The 23194-nt window shown below is 35.6% G+C and overlaps 4 protein-coding genes, 1 long non-coding RNA gene and 1 pseudogene across 5 annotated transcripts; 5 read left to right on the forward strand and 1 right to left on the reverse strand.

Annotated features, from left to right (window-relative positions):
* The first annotated feature begins 1697 nt into the window (after window positions 1–1697).
* Window positions 1698–2144, forward strand: LOC145606233 (Protein kinase superfamily protein). Its single transcript, XM_081662270.1, has one exon. The coding sequence runs from the start codon at window positions 1698–1700 to the stop codon at window positions 2142–2144; it is 447 nt and encodes a 148-aa protein (XP_081518396.1).
* A 524-nt stretch (window positions 2145–2668) lies between these two features.
* LOC145605976 (wall-associated receptor kinase 2-like) lies at window positions 2669–5261 on the forward strand. The gene is made up of 3 exons (XM_081662046.1): window positions 2669–3620; window positions 3739–3915; window positions 4063–5261. Exons 1-3 carry the CDS (start codon window positions 2669–2671, stop codon window positions 5259–5261), a joined length of 2328 nt encoding a protein of 775 aa, XP_081518172.1.
* Window positions 5262–6291: 1030 nt separating this feature from the next.
* On the reverse strand, window positions 6292–23181 carry LOC145603565 (uncharacterized). The gene is made up of 4 exons (XR_014104875.1): window positions 23004–23181; window positions 22856–22927; window positions 18226–18311; window positions 6292–6568 (listed from the first exon to the last, which is right to left on the reverse strand). It is a non-coding gene; the product is annotated as an uncharacterized LOC145603565 (long non-coding RNA).
* Window positions 6598–9280, forward strand: LOC145603564 (wall-associated receptor kinase-like 8). Its single transcript, XM_081659491.1, has 3 exons — window positions 6598–7598; window positions 7728–7904; window positions 8085–9280. The coding sequence occupies exons 1-3, from the start codon at window positions 6665–6667 to the stop codon at window positions 9278–9280; spliced, it is 2307 nt and encodes a 768-aa protein (XP_081515617.1). The 5' UTR covers window positions 6598–6664.
* Window positions 14259–17683, forward strand: LOC145603563 (wall-associated receptor kinase-like 8). The gene is made up of 3 exons (XM_081659490.1): window positions 14259–15481; window positions 15915–16091; window positions 16277–17683. The coding sequence occupies exons 1-3, from the start codon at window positions 14548–14550 to the stop codon at window positions 17470–17472; spliced, it is 2307 nt and encodes a 768-aa protein (XP_081515616.1). The 5' UTR covers window positions 14259–14547; the 3' UTR covers window positions 17473–17683.
* LOC145604880 (wall-associated receptor kinase 2 pseudogene) lies at window positions 18819–22511 on the forward strand (annotated as a pseudogene).
* Window positions 23182–23194: the final 13 nt, after the last annotated feature.

Genomic DNA, 23194 nt, shown 5'->3' on the forward strand with positions numbered 1-23194 from the left:
TCAATTTTTATTTCTGGGCAAAAAAAGGTAAAAAAAATTACAAAATTAAAAGCTATAATCCACGCTTTTTGAGGAAATTTTGAGTTTTTAAAGCCCGGTATCGAAAAGCCTTGAGAACCAAGGGGATACATCTCGTGGTCATATAATGTCGTTTGAAACCATATATGATCATTATATGTTGTCATAAACGTTCGTGGTAGGATTAAGTTTACGAAATCAGTGCAAGTTGCGAATGGGTTAAATGACCATTTAAGGGCATATAGGATGGTTTCACCGACCCAATTGGACACCCGGAGGGTATTAGAGACCATGTATGGTAAACATCATGACAATTTTTATTTCTTAGCGAAAATGGTCAAAAGCTTGCAAAATTAAAGGCTATAATCCACGCTTTTCGAAGTTTCGAGGCCTGGTGGCGAAAAGTGTTAAGACCCTAGGAGATATATCTCAGGGTAATATAATGCCGTTTGAAACCATATATGATCATTATATGTTGTCATAAACGTACGTAGTAGGCTTGAGTTTACGAAATCACTGCAAGTTGTGAACGGGTAAAATGACCGTTTAAGGGCATATTGAATGGTTCCACCGACCCAATTGGACTTCGGAAGGATATTACGGAACATGGTAAACATTTCGGCAATTTTTTTCCGGACGACAAAAGTCAAAAAATTGCAAAATTAAAGGCTATAATCCACGCTTTTTGAGGAAATTTTGACGTATCGAGGACCGCTGATGAAATGCTTTGTGACCCTAGGGATACATTTCGGGGTCATATAATGCCGTTTGAAACCATATATAATCATTGTATATTGTCATAAACGTACGTGGTAGGTTTGAGTTTACGAAATCACTACAAGTTGTGAACAGGTGAAATGACCGTTTAAGGGCATATTGGATGGTTTCACTGACCCAATTGGATTCCCGGAGGGTATTAGGAACCGTGTTAAACATATTGGCAATTTTTTTTTCCCGGGCGAAAAAAGGTCAAGAAATTACTTAATGAAGGCTATAATCCACGCTTTTTGAGAAAATTTTGAGGTTTCATGTTCCGGTGATGAAAAGCCTTGAGACCCTAGGGGATACATCTCGAGATTGTATAATGTCTTTTGAAACCTTATATGATCATTCTATGTTGCCAGAAACGTCCAGAGTAGGCTTAAGCTTACGAAATCAGTGCAAGTTGGGAATGGGTAAAATGATTGTTTTAGGGCATATTTGACGGTTCTAACGGCTCAATTGGATTTCCGGAAGGCATTAGGGACCATGGTAACATTTCGGCAATTTTTATTTTCGGGCGAAAAAAGGTCAAAAAATTACAAAATAGAAGGCTATAATCAGCTCACCATCAACAATATCATCAGTTTATTGTAGTAGTTATCAACATGGCCGGGTTGAATAGTGCAAAAATAAAAAAAAATGTGAATAGAGGTGAAAAAATTAAGTCAACCATGGTATGTGAATAGTGCAAAAATCAAAGGGATGCATTAAAAAAAAAAAAAAAAAAAAAAGTACTATGTTTCTATATTAAAATAGTTCATAGCTTAGTATATTGACTAATACGAATTATTGTAAGTTGAATTATACGAATTATTGATAATAATTGTTGTGTGCTTTATTGTTTGTCAATTTTAGGACTGAGTGTAACCATAGGATCAATACTATTGTTTTTCATGGGCTGCTGGTTATATAAATTGATGAAAAGAAGACAAGCTATCAAACAAAGAGCTCTGTATTTTAAGAAAAATGGCGGATTGCTGTTGCAACAACAACAAATGTCTTTGGGTGAAGGAGTTGTAGAAAGAACAAAGATCTTCACTATTGCTGAGCTACGAAAAGCCACTGATAACTTTAGTGAGGACAGAATCCTTGGACAAGGAGGCCATGGGACTGTCTATAAGGGAATGTTGGGCGAAGGAAAGCTTGTTGCCGTGAAAAAATCAAAGAGATTGGAGGAAAGCGAAATAAGGGAATTCATCAATGAAGTGTCTATACTATCACAAATTAATCACAAGAATATTGTCAAGTTGTTAGGATGTTGTTTGGAAACGGAAGTCCCATTACTAGTTTTCGAGTTTATTCCTAACGGAACCCTTTTTCATCACATTCATTATCCCAGTGAAGAGTTTCCAATTCATTCCTAACTTTTGTATACATCCGGTGTACAGTAATTTACTGTACATCGGGGGTCACTTTTTATCAAATTTAGGGTCACTTTTACAATTTTTTGGGTAACTTTTATCAATAAAGTATAAATACTTTGTAACATTTATTTATATTAGGGTAGCATTTATCCATATTAGGGTAACTTTTGCTTATTTTAGGGGTAACTTTATAACGGATGTACAATATTTATTGTACATCCGATTTATTTAAAAGTTTGTGTTCATGATTTCATCAAGTGTTTTATCATCGGCTTTAATGATTCACTTAAGCTTTTGATTGACTTGGTCTTTTAATATAATATCAGCGTCAAGATGTCGTAAGGGGACGTTGGGATGAAGTAATAATCATCTAGAAATTTGAAATCATGTGTACTCTAGCTAGCCACAATTGCATTTCAACAGTATTAGACTATTCTATGCTTAACAACCCCCCCTCCCCCAACCAAATCATAAGTCAAAACTAAGAATCTAGGACCGCTGAAATTTATGTTGAGTTGGTAAACATGCATCTTTCATGGCTTCTCCTCTTACTCTCCTCAATGGGAGCCAACACAGTGTTGGTCGGGACCAACGCTATGGTAATACCCAAAAACATGATCACAACAGCAAACACCACAAAACCCGGTTGCCAACGGAAATGTGGCAACTTAACCATCCCATACCCCTTTGGCATCGGTTATAATTGCTCCTTTCCAGGTTCACACGGTTTCAATCTCACATGCAACACCTCCTACAACCCTCCTAGAGCCTTCATCACTTCTGTACCCGCCTTTGGCGACATCTTGGATATAACTGAGACCCAAACAACGGTCAGGAATACTATCATAGCAACACTTTGCTATGATTCACTGGGGAATGAAATAAGCTCTAAGAAAGGGTTATTAAATTTCATAGATATACGGAGTTCTCCCTTTACTATCTCAACGACTGAAAACAAGCTCACCGTCATTGGCTGTAATAATTACGGGGTGTTTGCTAGTTCTGGAGACGATCTTGGGGATCGTCTAAGGATTGGTTGCATTGCCCTGTGCAGTAATAAAACTGAGCCTGTTCCGGGTTCTTGTCTAGGAGGATGCTGCCAGGCTTCCATCCCATTTGGCTCGCAAAATTTTATTATAAATGTTCATGGTACTAGTGTTGGAGGTGACCCAGGACGTTGTAGCTATTCTTTCTATGGTAAATTAGGCAGGTTTACCTTTGATGGTGCTTTTGACTTGGCAAGGACTAATTTTGATGTTGTTCGAAATAGAATCCTTGAGCAAGTTTCTATAGTTTTCGATTGGAACGTACAACTCAATACTTCCTGCAAAAAGATGAAGATGAGCAATTCATCAAGCAGTGCTCCGTATCTTTGTCAGTCAAATACTAGATGTATTGACACTAAGGAGGGAGGATATCGCTGCAGCTGCCTCCCTGGATACGAGGGAAACCCTTATCTTAATCCCGGTTGCACAGGTTAGTCATACTTGATGCTGTCTTCCTTTCTTGTTTGTTGGATTTTCGATTAATTTGATTCTTAATAAGCTAGTTAAGGTGCTTGAATTGAGTTTAATCCCATCTAGCTTTTTTGTAGACATTAATGAGTGTATTGCTGGTCCAAATAATCCGTGTACCGCGTCTTGTACTAACACTCCGGGGAGTTACATATGTTCTTGTCCTCGTGGTTATACTGGCGATGGATTAAAGTCTGGTATTGGATGCGTAAGTACTATTGATAAGAGCTCATCAAACCTCAAGAAATTAACTCTTGGTAATCTCTGAATCTAGTTAATTATGAGTAGTATTCAATTAGTAATTTCAATCTATGTAAGACAACACTGTGACTTTGAACTGTTTGGATTTATATATGAGTAGTATTCAATTAGTAATTTCAATCTATGTTTATTGTGAGCTACAGGACCAAGCATATCCTTGGGAATAATAGTTTTGATCGTGGTTGCTTGGTGGGTTTCAACTATAGTAAAAAGAAGAAGAATTATTAAGCAAAAGGCTAAAAATTTTGAGCGAAATGGCGGGTTTCTATTACAAGAACAAATCGCTACCGATGAAAGTGTTGTGGCAGCAATAAAAATCTTCACCATCGATGAGTTAGAAAGAGCCACTGACCATTTCAATGAAGATAGAATACTCGGAAAAGGCGGTCAAGGTACGGTTTATAAGGGAATGCTGAGTGAAGGAAGAATTATTGCCATAAAAATGTGCAAAGTTATTGTTGATCAAACTCAGTGTGGAGATTTTGTCAATGAAGTCATCATATTATCAAATATTAATCATAGGAATATAGTCAAGTTATTAGGATGTTGTTTGGAACATGACGCCCCATTACAAGTGTTTGAGTTTATTCCAAATGGAACTCTTGATCATCATATTCATAGTCCAAACTCTGAATTTCAAATCACTTGGAGAATGCGATTGCAAATTGCTTCCGATTTAGCCGGAGCACTTGCTTATTTGCATTCATCATCTTCTATTCCTATCTTCCATAGAGACATAAAATCTTCCAACATACTATTGGATGACAAATACAGGGCAAAGTTATCAGATTTTGGGACTTCAAAATCAGTTGCTATTGATCAAACCCATGCAACTACCCGTGTTATGGGAACATTTGGTTATTTGGATCCAGAATACTATCAACTAGGCCAGTATACTGAAAAGAGCGATGTTTACAGTTTTGGGGTGGTTCTTGTTGAGCTTTTAACAGGACAAAAGGCAATACGAAGTATATCAGAAGAAGAAAAAAGCTTGACATCATGGTTTCTGTCCCACATGGAAAACTCTCGTTTGCTCGATATTATAGATTCTCAAGTCATGCAAGGGGATTTGAAGGAAGAATTCCTCATTATTGCTGAAATCGCAAATCGTTGTTTGAACCTAGACAGAAACAGAAGACCCACCATGAAAGAAGTTCTACTAGAGATTGAGGCAGTGTGGTCACTTCATTTGTCACACGCAAACGAGCAAATCGAGCCAAAATCAAGGCAAATGTTCAGTGAAACAACAAGTGATGGTGTTTTTTCTAATCCTAGCACTTATTACTTGGAAAATAGCTCTTCAAGCTCTGCTGAAGTATCTTTACTATTCAACTCCAGGTGATTCAGTTTGATTCTGATGAATTAATCTTATGTTTTCCCCTTTCACTCAGCATTATGCTCCTGTAAAGTCATATTGTTATAACTTATACTCCGTAATATGCTACTCCATTTATCATAATTTGAATATGTTTTGTAAAAGTACAATCTCCTAAAATACAATCTCTTTCTCAAGCTTTGTGTAAGTCTGGTTATTTTGAGCTATCATGAATTAACATCTCATAAATTCATTATTAGCCGTTTAGTTACTATAAAATATTTTGAGCTGTCAATATAAAACGTTACTTCATACATTACAAATAAAATATATGAAGTATATTATACCGGTTGTTGTCAAAAACTTGTGAAAAGGTAACACTTTTTTTTTTTTTTTTTTTGCTTGCACACTGTTTGTCATTAAAACTTATGGGATGTATAGGATGTTCAATTAGGGGCCTAGTCACACTTATTGAAGTGAACTGATTGGAGCTGAACTGAATAGAGTTGAAATGAATATTTTATGAGAGAAGGAAATTAGGAACGAACCTGAATTGAACTGCTTAGAACTAAACTGAACTGAAATTAAGCTAAAGTGAACAGATCCTAAATGGTATTGCTAGTATATAAATATTCATTAACTTTCATTTTGTTGGTTTTCTTTTCTCATTAGCGTGTATAGAAGGTTAATTGCGATGCCAATATGGACTCGTTGAAAATATGGCTGGAATAATTCTCATTGTGACGATATAAATTTATAATACTATACTACAAGTTGCCATTTAGTTCTCTGTTTAAGCAATTCTTGTGATTTCAATGTACATACAAGTCATGTGTTCACACCCAAAAACTATATACCGGTTGTATGTTTAAGTCCTTACAGGACAGGAATATACTCCAAACAAGAGTTACAATTTTATTATAAGAAAGATTTATGCTTTACTTTTCGAAATGTTTGGTTGACTCTAAGGGTTACTCTTACACGTCATTGCTTTCCGTCATGTTCGGTTGACTCTAACCCTTAGCCGACATTTAGAATGAGAAAAAGAGAGGTCATATAAATATCCAAAGTCAACATTTCATTCCACTAGTACATGCAATGTGTTTCAGTTCTTCTATTCCACAAAATTATTGAAATGAAGATGGTAATGAAATTCCATGAAATAAAATTGTTTAAAAACAAAATAAAAAATAAAATTACCTCAACTAACACCGCGTGAGCTATATCATGGTCTTATTTGATGAAGTCGCGGTATACTCAAGCCCTGTTGCCTAGTACTTCATTCTTTGTTGGCGCTTGTTGATGTTGAAAATCTTCATGTGCTACACCAACTCCTGTCAATTGTTGTACAAATTTTACTTCAAATTTCTCTCCACAATAAAATCATGTATTTACTACACCTAGACTAAAAATAACTTAGAATTGTAAACATGCATCTTCTATGGCTTCTCCTCATGCTCGCAATGGGTGCAACCACCTTGGTTGTCACCAACGCTTCAATAACACCAAAAAATATGATTACAGCTGCAAACACCACTAAACCCGGCTGCCAGCAGAAATGCGGCAACCTGACCATCCCATACCCCTTCGGTATTGGTAGTAATTGTTTCCTTCAAGGCTGGTTTGGTATCATATGCAACACCTCTTACAACCCTCCTAAAGCGATCCCTGTGATACCATTTGGTTCTAGAAGGTATACAGACATATTGGATATAACCGAGACCCAGATTACTATCCGGAATACTGAGGTAACTTCACGTTGCTTTGATCCACAGGGAAATGTGAGCTCTGAGGTTTCAGGGAACTTAGATATGTGGGGTTCTCCCTTTACTGTATCAACAGAAAACAGGCTCACAGTCATTGGCTGTGACGAGTATGCATTGATTGATGGTTCTGGAGAGAATTTACTCTATGAAAAGGGTGGTTGCATTGCTTTGTGCAATTCAGAAGGAGTGACCAAAGGTTCTTGTTTGGGGTCAGGTTGCTGTCAGACGTCTGTGTTAACTGGCTGGCAAGGGTTCAATATTAAGCTCTTTAGCTTGGAAAACCGCCGTTCATTTACTAATCAGTCAACTTGTAGCTATGCTTTCTTTGCTCGAAATAGAAGCTTTGTATTTGGTGGAGCTTCAGACATGACAAATACTAGTGTTGTTCAAAATAGAATCCTGCAGCAAGCCCCTATTGTGCTCGATTGGAATGTAGAACTTAATACTTCCTGCAAAGAAGCGAAAAAAAACAATTCGACTGCTACACCATATCTTTGTCAGTCCAATACTCAGTGTATTGATACTGATCTGGGAGGATATCGCTGCAGCTGCTTCCCTGGCTACGAGGGAAATCCTTATCTTCAATCCGGTTGCAAAGGTAAATATAGTTTACATCAGTTTCAGGCTTGGTGTTTGTGTCCTAATCATTATGGGTCATAATTTAGAGGTCAATAATTCAATTTCATTCTAAGTAAAGCTCTTCATTTTTGTCTTGACTTCCACACAGACATCAATGAGTGTTCTGCTGGATCAAATAATCCATGCACAGCGGCTTGTGTTAACGCCCCAGGAAGTTACAGATGCTCTTGTCCTAGAGGATATTCTGGTGACGGATTAAAATCTGGGATTGGCTGCATAAAGAATGTAAATAAAGGCTCATCATCCCTCAAGAAAATCACCCTAGGTAATCTCTTAATCTGTTTAATGGAAATTGGAATGCTAGATATCAATGTTTAGCTAGTCGTATCTTGAAAGATAAGTTCAGAACGTTATCAGCAATTTTGGTATAGGCATTGAAAATTTTCTGTTTTGTAGCAAAGGCAAAAATGTAATAAATTTTAATCTGTGTTTTTGTGAACTACAGGATTAGGCATATCCTTGGGAACAATAATTTTGCTCCTTGTTGGTTGGTGGTTTTCTTCTGTTATCAAAAGGAGAAGGATCATCAAGCAAAAGGCTGTATACTTCAAGCGGAATGGCGGGTTGCTGTTAGAACAGCAGATGGCTACTGATGAAAGTGTAGTAGCAAGACTGAAAATTTTTACTTCTGATGAATTAGAAAGAGCAACTGACCAGTTTAATGAAGACAGGATAATTGGACAAGGAGGTCAAGGAACAGTTTACAAAGGAATGTTGAGTGAAGGAAAAATTGTTGCTATAAAGAAGGCTAAAGTGGTTGATGAAAGTCAGTTAGGAGGTTTTATCAATGAAGTGGTTATATCATCACAAGTTAACCACAGGAATATAGTGAAGTTACTAGGATGTTGTTTGGAAACTGAAGTCCCGGTATTAGTTTACGAGTTTATTCCAAATGGAACTCTCTATCACCATATCCATAACACAAGTGAAGAGTTTCCTATCACTTGGAGAATGCGCTTGCAGATTGCTTCTGATTCTGCCGGAGCACTTGCTTACTTGCATTCATCATCTTCTATTCCTATCCTTCATAGAGACATCAAATCCTCCAACATACTCTTGGATGATAAATACAGGGGAAAGTTGTCAGATTTTGGGACTTCAATGTCGATTGCTATTGATCAAACCCATGTAACCACTCGTGTCATGGGAACCTTTGGTTATTTAGATCCAGAGTACTTTCAATCAAGTCAATTCACTGAAAAGAGTGACGTTTACAGCTTTGGAGTAGTCCTCGTCGAGCTTTTAACAGGACAAAAAGCAATACGTGCTACGTTAAAAGAAGACAGAAGTTTGACATCTTGGTTCCTTTCCCATATGAATGATACTCGTCTGCTCGATATCATTGATTCACAAGTCCTACAAGAGGGTTCAGAGCAAGAGTTGCACATTATTGCTAATCTGGCAAGGCAGTGTTTGAACTTGGATGGAAAGAAAAGACCAACCATGAAAGAAGTTCTAATAGAGATAGAGGGAGTAATGTCACTTCATATCCCCGAAAGAAATCGAAAGAACGGCCTAGAATCCGAGCACACTGGAACAACTAAACATACATATGATGGAACTTTATGTTCTAGCTCGTTTTACACAGAGAATAGCTCTTTAAATTCTGCTGAAATGTCTCTGTTATTCAATCCTCGATAATTTACATCTCAAGTAGATGATGGAATAGTCTTTCAGTTAGTCTAGAATTCAAGGGGAAAAACTATAGACTGGGAAAATCTGGAAAAACAGTTGATAAGATTGTATTATGTATAAATTGAAGAACATTACTCCGTATCATTTATAAGCCTATTTCCTTTCCCATTTTCCTTTTTTTTTCGTTTTTCTTTTGAAGGGCCTAACTTTTGTACAAACTTGAAACTCCCAATGAAAATTAAGCTGGTCGCATCCACCACAACACTACATCTATAGTCCTATACCAATTCAACAATGTCAACTGATTGAATGGAAACTTCTTAAACATGGACATATACTCTACCAAAACACTGGCCAAGAAAATTTGTTCCATGCAATGGATTGAATGTCAAATTTGATCTTAATAATCCGGATCTATATCCATTTCTTTTAGCCTAGGATCCACCATCAAAATTGGATCAAAGTCATTATGCTAATACTTACGAGTAGATATTTTAGAGCTATTTTGTGACCCAATCTCTTTTTGCTGCTTTGCTAGCTCTAAGAAAATTCCATGATCGAAATTGGACCAAATTTCCTTTAAAAGTCAATCACGTAAAATCCAATGCGAAGCAATTATTTGGAATAAAGTAAATATTACTGTATCATTGTCCCAACAAGTAGACCAGTATTAACTGGCAAAGTCACATCTTTTTTCCCTGCTTCACAATTGGTACTGTTGATAATGCATGCAATAATTATTGAGAATTTGGACTCATATGTTTTCTTTGGAATACAGTCATCATTAGTACTGTTAATAATGCATGCAATAATATAATTAAAAATATATTATATGCAAGTCCGCGTGTTCACACCCAAAAAACATATCTATATGACTATATTGGTTGTAGGCTCAACTTCTTATGGGGCAGGTAGGTATTTTATTTTACACACTTTTGTCTGTTTGCATACTAGAAATTCAAGAAAATAAAAAATAATAGTGGAAATGTGAGGAAGGATGAGAGGAAAGTGAAAATAAGAGGTAAGGAGGAGGGAGGAAAATGTGGTTTCCCTTGTTATATAATCCATCCGTCCCACAATACATGAGACGTTGGACTTTTTTCACTATTCATGCATTAGGTTTGACCATAATATTTTACTAACATAATAAAAATATATTTTATCACAAAATATGTTGTTAGATAGGTTTTAATATAAAGTTTCATAATATAATTATTAAAATAATTTTTATTAATATTTAATTATATAAAAATAAATTCAAACTAGTGCATTGACATGTGTGCAATGTTTGACTGTGTCATGTATTATTAAAATAACTCAAACCTTAGAGAAGACTGTTTTACGTATATTAAATCCATTTAACATTTGCTAAAATGGGTTGTTTGATTGTTTACATGAGCCAATATGACACTTACAATACAAACATGTAAATAATAGTTTGTTCAAGTATACTTCCTCTGTTTTTTTTTATAGTTGCAACACTTCTCTTTTCACGCTTGTCGATGTATATTTTCAATCGTTAATGTCTTTAGTTACCAATATGTAAAAATTATAAACCTTAGATATTAAAATTGTATAAATCTAGAGGAATCTAACAAGATTCCACATGACTATATTTTTACTTAAGTATAAATCGTTAAAGCTAATCAAAGTGAGACACATGAACAATGTAAAAGTTAAACTATTGCAACTATAAAAAAAACGGAGAAAGTATCAATCAACATAATACATCACATCATATCAAATAGTAACAATGAATAGTCAATATTTATGTTTGTAATGTGTTCATTTCCAATAGTTTTATTGTCAAATCACATCACTATTTTACCCATATTACATCACTTATATAGCATAATTATACTTTTATGACATCGTTATCATCAAGTCATGCCATATTATGACATCACATAATTAAAAAATTATTTTCATAATATGACATCATTATAGTCAAGTCACATCAATTTTATATATATACTTTCATTACATTATTATAGATTTACAGTCTAGTCCGGTGGGAACCAAGGGGGGCAAGGGTGGGCCATGGCTTCCCCCTTGGTTTAAATTATCTATTAATTGTTGCAGCATTTTGTGTTAGTTATACCATAGCTCAGTTAGTAGATAAGTGAGTTGTAGTCAATTCCAATATCCCAAGTTCAAACACCATCCCTTGCATTTTTTCATCTTTTTTTTTTTTTTACTTTGCAATTTATACTAATGTTTTACTTCTTGTACTATCTCGTATTAAATAGATTATATCGCTACTCTAGAACATTAGAATCCCTTTTGCAAAAAATTTCAGTACTTAGTTTTTTTTTTTTTTTTTTTTAAATTTTCATTTTACTCCATAGATAATACTTGAATTGGTCTCACTCTTTTTGACATTACAAAAATTAGTACATATACTAAGTTTGGCCCCCCTAATAAAAATTTTCTGGCTCCGCCCTTGGTCGAGTCACATTGTTTCATTTGTACTTCCATGACATCATTATAAATGTATGACATCATTATAGTCAAGTCACATCACTTCATATATAATTTCATAACATCATTATATTTATATAACATCATTATAAATATATGACATTATTATACTCAGGTCACATCACATTATTACACTTAAATGACATCACTGTATTTCATAAATTTCAAAATAGAGTCAAAACTCATTCTTGATACTTTATAGACATATTTATTGGTGTCTTATGGTTTCAAACCTCCTTATATGACCCTAGGAGTCATCCAACACATTCAGTTCATTTTTTGAAAAAATGTCAAAAACTAACCCGAAATCGTGTATTATATTTTGACCAATTTTTCACTTATTTTGACCCGGAAATAAAAATTGTCGAGATGCTTACCATGGACCCTAATGCATCCCGGGAGTTTATTTGAAGGGGTGCAACCATGTAATATGCCTTTAAACGGTCAATTTAGCCATTCGCAACTTGCGCCGATTTTGTGAACTCAAGCCTACCACAGACATTTATGACAACATATAGTGGTCATATAAGGTTCCAAACGACATTATATGACCGTGAGATGTATCCCCTAGAATCTCAACACTTTTCACCACCGGGCCCCGTAACCTTCAAAATTCCTCAAAAAGCATGGATAAGCCTTCGATTTTAGAATTTTTTGACCGTTTGTTGCCCGGAAATTAAAATTGCCGAGATATTTACCATGGTCCCTAATACTCACTGGAAGCCCATTTGGGTGAATAAAAACAATCCAATATGCCTTTAAAGAGTCAACTTACCCGATTACAACTTGCACTGATTTCATAAAATCAATCTTCACCACGGACATTTATGACAACATATAACGGTCAGATATGGTTCCAAACGTCATTATATGACCCCGGATTGTATCCTCTAACATCTCAAGACTTTCCCGTACCGAGTCTCGAAAACTCCAAAATTCCTCAAAAAACGTGGGTAATAGCCTTAAATTTTGACAAGTTTTTACTTTTTTTTGGGCCGTAAATAAAAGTTGCCAAGATGATTACCATGGACCCTAGTATCCTTCGGGAGTCCATTTGGGTGGGTGGAACCATCCAATTTGCTTTTAAGCATCCAATTTAACCATTTTCGTACATGCCTCTTATATTGGCTATAAGCTTTCACGGGGCCTTTACATAGCCAAATAATGGTCATATATGGGACGAAACAAAATTATATGAACCCATAAACCCCTGATGCATCCCGTAGTGTTCCGTGAATTTCCGACATGGGGTCCAGACACCTCCTAAATTGATCAGATCTCGTGTATTATAACCTTCATATTTGACTTTTGTATATCATTTTTTCACTTGGCAATGCAAAATTATGCATCCAAGTACCAAGGTCGTCCTAACTATTATGGAGGCCTTGTGCAATTGAGATACATTTGCCCCCCCCCCCTTAAAGAAACGTATAATATATTGCATTCTTTTTAATAAGTGCTCTGCTAATTTGTTGCAAAGGTTTATAAAAAAAAATGTAATTTTTGTAATATCATTAAAAAGATCGAAACATGTTGAAAAGCAAAAAAAAAAAAAAAAAAAAAAAAAAAAGTATATTCTGGTGAAACCATTAGTAGGGATAAAAGTATAAAAATATTGTTACAATCTTCCAAAATACTTCGCATAGGAATGGAATTTTTTTTTAAAAAAAAAATGAAAAGTAAAGCACATACGGAATATTTGCAAATAGAAAGAATAACTGAACCTTTAAATTATAAAATTAAAATAAAGAAAAGATAAAAAAAAATAAAAACTAAAAAAAAAATACATAGTAGAACTCGAACCTCGTACCTACAGGAATTAATATCACCATATTTATCACTAAGCCACAACAATTACGCTAAACATTTATTACAACAATTTTGTATATATTGTAAGACAGCCCCAAGCGATTTTGGGCACCTGTGCGGTTGCGCAGGCCGCACACCCTAAGCGCCGAGCCTAAGTACCATTGAATGCATACATAGTAGCATTGAAATATTCAACGATACTATTTGATCACCCAATGATACTATTGATTATTCAATGGTTCTACTCTAAAATCAAAATATGCATTACGTGCAATTACACTCTTACCCATCATCATGCAATTATTCTAGCATAACGGGACTCCTTTTAATCAAGCTCTACCCACCAATATTTGTTGTAATAGGACATAGAAGTAGTAAATAAAATGGCAGTGGATTGAATTAAGATCATATCAAAACCTAATATCCGATTTTTTAGCCTAGGATCCACAATTGAAATTGGATCAAGAATTCAAGACCATTATGTTAAATACTCACGAGTAGATATTTTGGAGCTACTTTGGGACCCAATCTCTTTTTACTGCATTACTAGTTCTAATGTTTCTCTATTAGACTATTCTACGCTTAGACTACCTGGCCCCCACACTGAAGTCTTCGTCAACGAGGTTTTGCAAGAAATGCCATTATTTATTTTGAAATGGAGATTATAAAATGAAAATTGATGAAATACAAATTGAATAAAAAAAATTACCTCAACCGACACTGTCCCGCTTGAGCTATATCACGGTCTTATTTTGTTAAGTCTGTGGTGTATCAAAGCCTTGTTGCCTAGTTGGAGCTTGTCATTGTTGAAAACCTTCACCAACTCCTTCAAGATCTTTCTTTGCTTAATTTCCTACCATTTGTTTATTAAGAAGAGGAAAAAAAAAAAAAAAAAAAAAAAAAAAACCTACCATTTGTTGTGCATATTTTAATTTACTTGTATTTATCTCAAGGCTTAGACTAAAATAACTTGAGCAGTAAACATGCATCTTCCATGGCTTCTCCTCTTGCTCTCAATGAGTGCAACCACCTTGGTAGTCACCAACGCTTTGATAACACCAAAAACCATGATCACAACCGCAAACACTACCAAACCCGGTTGCCAGCAGAAATGTGGTAACCTGACCATCCCATACCCCTTCGGTATTGGTAGTAATTGTTTCCTTCAAGGCTGGTTTGGTATCATATGCAACACCTCTTACAACCCTCCTAAAGCAATCCCTGTGATACAATTTGGTTCTAGAAGGTATACAGACATATTGGATATAACCGAGACCCAAATAATTTTCCGAAATACAGAGGTAACTTCGCGTTGCTATAATCCCCAGGGGAATGTAAGCTCTGAGTCTGGAGGGAGCTTGGATATGTGGGGTTCACCCTTTACTGTATCAACTGCAAACAAGCTTACGGTCATTGGCTGCGACGAGTATGCATTAATTGATGGTTCTACAGAGAATTTACGCTATGAAAAGGGTGGTTGCATTGCTTTGTGCAATTCAGAAGGGGTGACCAAAGGTTCTTGTTTGGGGTCAGGTTGCTGTCAGACGCCTGTGTTAACTGGCTGGCAAGGGTTCAATATTAAGCTCTTTAGCTTGGAAAACCGCCGTTCATTTACTAATAAGTCGACTTGTAGCTATGCTTTCTTTGCCCGAAATGGAAGCTTTGTATTTGGTGGAGCTTCAGACATGACAAATAAGGGTGTTGTTCAAAATAGAATCCTGGAGCAAGCCCCTATTGTGCTCGATTGGAATGCAAAACTTAATACTTCCTGCAAAGAGGCGAAAAAAAACAATTGGACTGCTACACCATATCTTTGTCAGTCCAATACTGAGTGTATTGACACTGATATGGGAGGATATCGCTGCAGCTGCCTCCCTGGCTTTGAGGGAAATCCTTATCTTCAATCCAGTTGCAAAGGTACAGTCTACAGCATTTTCAGATTTGGTGTTTGTGTCCTAATTATTTTGAGTCTTAATACTCCCTCCGTCCCTTTTAATAGTCCGGGCAAATTTTAGTCCCAAAATGTTCATCCCATTTGCTTTTATCAACCACCATTAATATTAATTTTTTACCAAAATTCCCTCCAATTTGCAACAATACTTGTGCAAAAATAAATTTCCCATGTAAATTTTGTTTTCCCATGTACTTTTATTACTTTCTCTCTCTACTTTTTTGCATACCCAATGTCAATTTACTTTGTTAATGTACTTTAACTATTTTTATTTGTGTTTATTAATTCCCGTGAAAAATACTCATAAGGGACTATCAAAAAGGGACGGAGGGAGTATAAGGGAAAATTTTCAATTTGATTCTAAATAAAGCATTCCATTTTTGTTGAACTTTCGCACAGACATAAATGAGTGTGCTGCTGGTCCAAATAATCCATGTACCACGGCCTGTGTTAACACCCCAGGGAGTTACAGATGCTTTTGTCCCAGAGGATATTCTGGCGACGGATTAAAATCTGGGATCGGCTGCATAAAGAATTTAGGCAAAAGCTCATCCTCCCTCAAGAAAATCACTCTAGGTAATTTATCTGTTAATCTGTTTATGGTTAAATGATGACTGCAGAACATGTCAAGCGATTATGCAATAGGCATTGAATTTTTTTTGTTTTTTGATGCAAATTAATACATAAATAAATAGATAAAATGTGTTTTGTAGCGGAGGTAATGATGTAATAATTTTAATCTGTATTTGTGTGAACTACAGGATTAGGAATATCCTTGGGAACAGTAATTTTGCTCCTTGTTGGTTGGTGGTTTTCTTCTGTTATCAAAAGGAGAAGGATCGTCAAGCAAAAGGCTGTATACTTCGAGCGGAACGGCGGGTTGCTGTTAAAGCAGCAGATGGCTACTGATGAAAGTGTAGTAGCAAGACTAAAGATTTTTACTTCTGACGAATTAGAAAGAGCAACAGACTATTTTAATGAAGACAGGATAGTTGGACAAGGAGGTCAAGGAACAGTTTACAAAGGAATGTTGGGTGAAGGAAAAATTGTTGCTATAAAGAAGGCTAAAGTGGTTGATGAAAGTCAGCTAGGAGGTTTTATCAATGAAGTGGTTATATCATCACAAGTAAACCACAGGAATATAGTGAAGTTACTAGGATGTTGTTTGGAAACTGAAGTTCCGATATTAGTTTATGAGTTTATTCCAAATGGAACTCTCCATCATCATATCCATAACCCAAGTGAAGAGTTTCCTATCACTTGGAGAATGCGATTGCAGATTGCTTCTGATTCTGCAGGAGCACTTGCTTACTTGCATTCATCGTCTTCTATTCCTATCCTTCATAGAGACATCAAATCCTCCAACATACTCTTGGATGATAAATACAGGGGGAAGCTGTCAGATTTTGGGACTTCAAAGTCGATTGCTATTGATCAAACCCATGTAACCACTCGTGTCATGGGAACCTTTGGTTATTTTGATCCAGAGTACTTTCAATCAAGTCAATTCACTGAAAAGAGTGACGTTTACAGCTTTGGAGTAGTCCTCGTCGAGCTTTTAACAGGACAAAAAGCAATACGTGCCACGACAGAAGAAGACAGAAGCTTGACATCTTGGTTCCTTTCCCATATGAATGATACTCGTTTGCTCGATATTATCGATTCTCAAGTCTTACAAGAGGGTTCAGAGCAAGAGTTGCATATTATTGCTAATCTCGCAAGGCAGTGTTTACACTTGGATGGAAAGAAAAGACCAACCATGAAAGAAGTTCTAATAGAGATCGAGGGAGCAATGTCACTTCGTATCCCCGAAAGAAATCGAGATAACGGCCCAGAAACCGAGCACACTGGAACAGCTAAACATACTTATGATGGGATTATAAGTTCTAGCTCGTTTTACACAGAGAATAGCTCTTTAGATTCTGCTGAAATGTCACTGTTATTCAATCCCCGATAATTTACATCTCTAGTAGATGGTGGAATAGTCTTTCAGTTAGTCAAGAAATCAAGGGAAAAAACTTTAGACTGGGAAAATCTGGAAAACAGTTGAAAACATTATAACTGAAATGATCTACGTAATTAACTATTGTTTATCTTCAATTCTAGCTTAGGAATTCTAGTCTCATACTAAATGAAATGAACTCTTAATTAAAGTGTTGTCTAATTATTTACCATCTTTACCCCATGTGAAATGACCATAACATCTCTGTGAACGAGTCTGTGTAGTGTGAACTGTGTTGGGTTAAGCCTACCTTATTAGCAGAGTAGCAGCAACTCCAGCAAGTACTCCGTGTGAAAATAAAACGAGTTAGCATACCTAGACAATCGCTGCTATCTAGCTATCCCCCCTCTCAAGCCAGTATAGGTTCAGGATCAAAAATCTGAGTACTAAAGTTTATTTTTCTTATAAAACTGTTGATACTCATTGATATATATCTAGTATAAGGCTAGAATGAAAGTCTTAATTTAAGAAACCAAGTTATTTTAAGTGTTATTTTACTAAAATTAAATAACTCAAACCTTAGAGAAGACTGTTTTACGTATATTCTCTATCCAAAAACAAATTTAATACTCGTATTTGCTAAAATGGATTTTTACTTTTGAAAATCATTTTTGCTAAAGTAAACCCACTTATTCTGAACTGACTTATTTTAATTAGAAAGATCATGGAGTAGCATATACATATAATAAATGAAGTGCATAGTCAAACCTGTGAAAAGTATGTAAAACATCTCTGCCAGCTTGCTTGGTTAGTCTTGTGGATGGTAACCTTTCATTCTCGCCTACATCATTGTCCTGCAAAAGAGTAAAAACACATATATAAATGCACAGTCAATCCTGTGAAAAGTATATAGTGCTTCAATTATCTAAAGCATACTTATCTTTATTTAAATAAATAAAATTAAAATAAAAAAACCAAGTGGTGCACTGAAGCTCAGTCGTCTCTCAAAACAGATCACATTATTATAACAATATGGCAAATAAGAACTTCAGGCTGTTTCTTTTATTTCCCTTTCTATATGTATTACATGCATTATGAAATTTTCTGTGACCAAGAGCAATTATAATTTGTATGCAACTCAAGCTCTAAGATAGAAGTATTCTTCGGTTGTCAAGTTGCTCTAAAAGAGAATTTTTCTTATTTCAAGTCGCGCACGATGTTACCAGACACAAATAGTATATGCTAAATCAGGACAATTTCTGCACAATGGACGTTTTCTGGCTGAGGTCATTGGTTTTATCAATGCAAGTAATAGATTTGTCAATGGAGAACTTGGTAATTGAACTTTGAGGATTGTAAAAATGAGTCTTTCAGTTCCATGGTTTCTCCTCTTCCTCTTGCTGGTCTCAATGAAAGCCATAGCATTAGCCACTCTTGCCAGCAACAACACAGCCATAATACCTAAAAACATGCTCACAGCAAGAAACACCGCCAAACAAGGCTGTCAGAGGGAGTGTGGCAATCTAACCATCCCATATCCCTTTGGCATTGGTTCAGAATGTGCACTTGATGCCTGGTTCATAATCAAATGCGACTACACCTACAACCCACCGAAATCCTTCCTTGAGACACCCATTGATTTAAAAGATAGGGAAATCGTGGAAATAACAGAGACCGAAGTAGTGATTCGGAATAAAATAGCATCCAAGTGCTACAGATCCCAGGTGAATGAGATCCCAGAGAGGTTTGGGGACTTAAATATAGTGGGTTCTCCCTTTACTATATCACACACAGCAAACAAGCTCACAGTCATTGGCTGTAATGATTATGCAATGATTGGTGTTTATAGAGGGAATCAGTCTCATGAGACTCCCTTTTATTATGGTGCTGGTTGCATGGCAATGTGCGCTGAGCCAGATAAAACAAATGAGGTGATCCCAGGGTCTTGCTCAGGTTTAGGTTGCTGCCAGACATCTGTCCCAGTTGGCTTGCAAAAGTTCAAAATTGATCTTTACAGGTTCTTTGAGAATCCCCATAATAAAACAATTAGTGAACTTCAACCATGTACATACGCTTTCTTTGCTAGAGAGGGTAGCTTCAGCTTTGGTGGAGCTTCAGATTTGACACCAAATGGCACTGTATTCAAGAGAACCATGCAGGGAGTCCCTGTAGTGCTTAATTGGGCTTTTGAACGTAGTGCTTCCTGCAAAGAGGCGAAAAAGAACACTACTGCGTATGTTTGTCAGTCAAACAGTGAGTGTGTTGAATCAGATGGGGGAAAGTATCACTGCAGTTGTCGTTCTGGATACGAGGGCAATCCTTACCTGGAACCAGGTTGCACAGGTTGGTGGTACTCCATACTTTATCAGACTTGCCCTATTTTCCCTGCTCTTTATTTTATGATGGAATTTTAACAACCAAATTGCTTTTTTTCCTCCAGATATTAATGAGTGTGCTGCTGGTTCAAATAGCCCATGTAGCATGGATTGTATAAATACTCAAGGGAGTTACAAATGTTCTTGCCCAAATGGATATTCTGGTGACGGATTCAAGTCTAAAGCTGGCTGTGTAAAGATTTCAGACAACAGCTTCAATGATGTCATTATTGGTAATTTCTGAATTCATCTGACTTTTTAATAATAAGTCCTTCCTATATGCTGACACTACCAAAGTGAAATTTTACTGAAATGTGGCATTAAAAAGACATTGAACGATGCTCTAGGACTGCATAACTAGATTATACATTCAAGCCTTGCAAAAGATTACAACAAGGCAACAAACCATGATTCTAATACATTATAGTTATAATCAGTGTGGATATAGATATCAAAATTGATCTGACAAAACAAAGCCACCCTATGTGGCTAAGTGGCTTCTTACCTCAAGCAATTAAAGTCTACTTGGGAACACTCATAATGCTTGGTCTTTCAACCAAAGTAACAAAAAAAATTTAAGTGAGAAATAGAAATTAATCGCTTCAATAAGAAAATATCTGGAACAGATTTTCTAATCTGACTTCATTCTTCAATCATGTCGCTACAACAACAATGTCAGGCTATATTCTCTATAACTTAAGGTGTTTTCATTTAAATATTTATAGTTCTGGTCTAGTATGAACCTGGTGTGAAATTTTCTGATCTAGACTAATTTTCATGTTTGGTCTAAGTTAGGTTCTTCATGATTGTTTCTACTTTGGTCTGATTTTTCAAGTCAGATCTGAATTATTTCATTTAATTTGATCTAGTTTGGTTTTAACAAAGATAAAAATCACAAGCAATAAGAGTAAGGTGAAGAGAACAAAGTCCTAGTCACAACACTAGCATGGGTGGCCCAATCAATGAGAGAAATGAAATGTTGAGCTTAAACATATATAAATGCGTGTTTTTGTAGCTTCCTGGTGTATCCAAATTCTGATTACCTAGAAGTTATTTTTTATGTTTTCACTGGTAAAGCAACAAATTGAATTGTTTCTCTGTTATGTACTCAATGAGAAAATCAGTTGCAGTCTTGTAGAAAGATAGCATACTACTTAAGATAAATCTTATGGGTTTAAATTTAACTAATACTCCCCTGAATAAAAAAAAATTTCTTGTATCTTGTCTATAATTTATTAGAAACATGAAAATAAAGGGATATTAGACTTTTGGTTTTTTTTTTTTTTTTTTTGTCTTTTTGATACTAATATACTTAATAAACACTTATGCTTTCAAAAAAAAAAAAAAAAACACTTATTAGAGAATGGAAGGAGTAACTTAGCTGTGTATACCTACTAGTAAGAATTTATTTTTCTTTTGATACGATAAGATGCAAATGAATTAGCTCAAGAAATCGTAGTTATTGATCATAAATGCATTTTTTTTTTTGCAACCTATACCACAGGACTTGGCACATCCCTGGGAACAATAATGCTGCTCCTAGCTGGGTGGTTTTTGTATGCAATTATGAAACAAAGAAAACAAATTCTTCAAAAAAGAAAAAATTTAGAGTGTAACAGTGGCATGTTGTTACAGCAACAAATTTCTTGTAGTGAAAGTGTTATAGCAGGGATGAAAATCTTCACTGCTGATGAGTTATACAGAGCTACTGATGGCTTTAACAAGGACAGGATACATGGAAAAGGTGGCCATGGCACTGTGTATAAAGGAATGTTGAGTGAAGGAAAACTTGTTGCCATAAAGAGGACAAACATAGTGAATGAAATAGAATTACAACAGTTCATCAATGAAATGGTAATCTTATCACAGATTAACCACAGGAATATAGTTCAGTTATTAGGATGTTGTTTGGAGACAGAAGTTCCACTATTAGTTTATGAGTTTATTCAAAATGGAAATCTCTTCCATCATATTCATAACCCAAATGAGGACTTTCCAATCACATGGAAAATGCGCCTGCAAATTGCTTCTGATTCAGCCGGAGCACTAGCTTATTTGCATTCATCATCTTCTAATCCTATTTTTCACAGAGACATCAAATCGTCCAACATATTGTTGGATGACAAATACAGGGCAAAAATATCAGATTTTGGGACTTCAATATTAGTTGCTATTGATCAAACCCATGCAACTACTCGTCTAATGGGAACCTTTGGTTATTTGGATCCGGGATACTTCCACTTAGGCCAATATACAGAAAAAAGTGATGTTTATAGTTTTGGAGTGGTTCTTATCGAGCTTTTAACTGCACAAAAGCCTCTACGCACAACTAATGAAGAAGACAGAAGTTTAATTTCATGGTTCCATTCCCACATGAAAAATTCTCAATTGCTGGACATTATAGATCCTCAAATCCTAGAAGAGGGTTCAAAGGAAGAGTTCCTTGCTATTGCCAATCTCGCAATGAGGTGTTTAAACTTGGAAGGGAAGAAAAGACCCCCCATGAAAGAAGTTCAACAAGAAATAGAAGATGTCAAATCACATCATTTGCCCCAAACAATTACTCCAAAATGGCCAAAGTCCCAAGAAGCGTGGACTGAAATAGTAAAATGTGGTCCTTCCCCAGAAAATAGTTCTTCCAGTCCTAGTGAATTGTCTCGGTCATTCAGTCCCAGATGACACTGATATCTTCGACATTTGCTACTTACACTTTCGATTCAAGTTGAAGGATAGTTTTATCAATTATCATTTCTTCTTTAAAGTACATGTACAGATCATATATGTCTTGCATTTATATTGTTCCTCAAATTGTTACGAAATTTGTCAAATAAACTTAACAAGTAATATAATCAATTGGGTGAATCAGAAAAGTGCAAATCTTGTTGGGTATATATATAAGATTCATTTATATGTAAACTCTAACATTTAACAATCTATAAATAGTGCAAGGAAAATAAGAAACAATTAAGAAAAAAATTGAATTAATAACATACTAGCATCAATGTAGTAGCATATTCACATACCTCTTTCAGGCATTTCATCAAACAGTTGGCGTGCAGAAGGTTGTGTTAATTTTTTTGGCAATTTGATCAAACCTGGAAATCAAGCAACCTTTTGTAATTAGATACGCAATTATAAATAAACTAATCAAAGAAGTTTTTCTTCACATACCAATAACTGGAGAGTAACAGTTGGTGATTGTGTATTCATAACGGTAAAAATATTTACGGAGCACTTTCGACGAATTTGAGGGATGTTTAATTGATAATGATCAAGATTTCAATAAGAAATTACACAATTTTCACATTCTCCTCTTAGTCCTCTATGATTCTTGATTTTCGAGTGGAGGTAGAATAATGAGT

The sequence above is a fragment of the Chenopodium album genome, chromosome 22 (genome assembly GCF_948465745.1).
Source record: "Chenopodium album chromosome 22, dcCheAlbu1.1, whole genome shotgun sequence".
In the NCBI taxonomy this organism is placed as follows: Eukaryota; Viridiplantae; Streptophyta; class Magnoliopsida; order Caryophyllales; family Amaranthaceae; genus Chenopodium; species Chenopodium album.

Excerpts from the sequence above, each read along its gene's own strand:
- LOC145606233 (XM_081662270.1), top strand. The coding sequence starts at position 1,698 with ATGAAAAGAAGACAAGCTATCAAACAAAGAGCTCTGTATTTTAAGAAA.
- LOC145603564 (XM_081659491.1), top strand. The coding sequence starts at position 6,665 with ATGCATCTTCTATGGCTTCTCCTCATGCTCGCAATGGGTGCAACCACC. Across the intron at positions 7,599-7,727 it reads TCTTCAATCCGGTTGCAAAG|ACATCAATGAGTGTTCTGCT; the intron begins GTAAATATAGTT and ends ACTTCCACACAG. Across the intron at positions 7,905-8,084 it reads CCTCAAGAAAATCACCCTAG|GATTAGGCATATCCTTGGGA; the intron begins GTAATCTCTTAA and ends TGTGAACTACAG.
- LOC145605976 (XM_081662046.1), top strand. The coding sequence starts at position 2,669 with ATGCATCTTTCATGGCTTCTCCTCTTACTCTCCTCAATGGGAGCCAAC. Across the intron at positions 3,621-3,738 it reads TCTTAATCCCGGTTGCACAG|ACATTAATGAGTGTATTGCT; the intron begins GTTAGTCATACT and ends GCTTTTTTGTAG. Across the intron at positions 3,916-4,062 it reads CCTCAAGAAATTAACTCTTG|GACCAAGCATATCCTTGGGA; the intron begins GTAATCTCTGAA and ends TGTGAGCTACAG.
- LOC145603563 (XM_081659490.1), top strand. The coding sequence starts at position 14,548 with ATGCATCTTCCATGGCTTCTCCTCTTGCTCTCAATGAGTGCAACCACC. Across the intron at positions 15,482-15,914 it reads TCTTCAATCCAGTTGCAAAG|ACATAAATGAGTGTGCTGCT; the intron begins GTACAGTCTACA and ends ACTTTCGCACAG. Across the intron at positions 16,092-16,276 it reads CCTCAAGAAAATCACTCTAG|GATTAGGAATATCCTTGGGA; the intron begins GTAATTTATCTG and ends TGTGAACTACAG.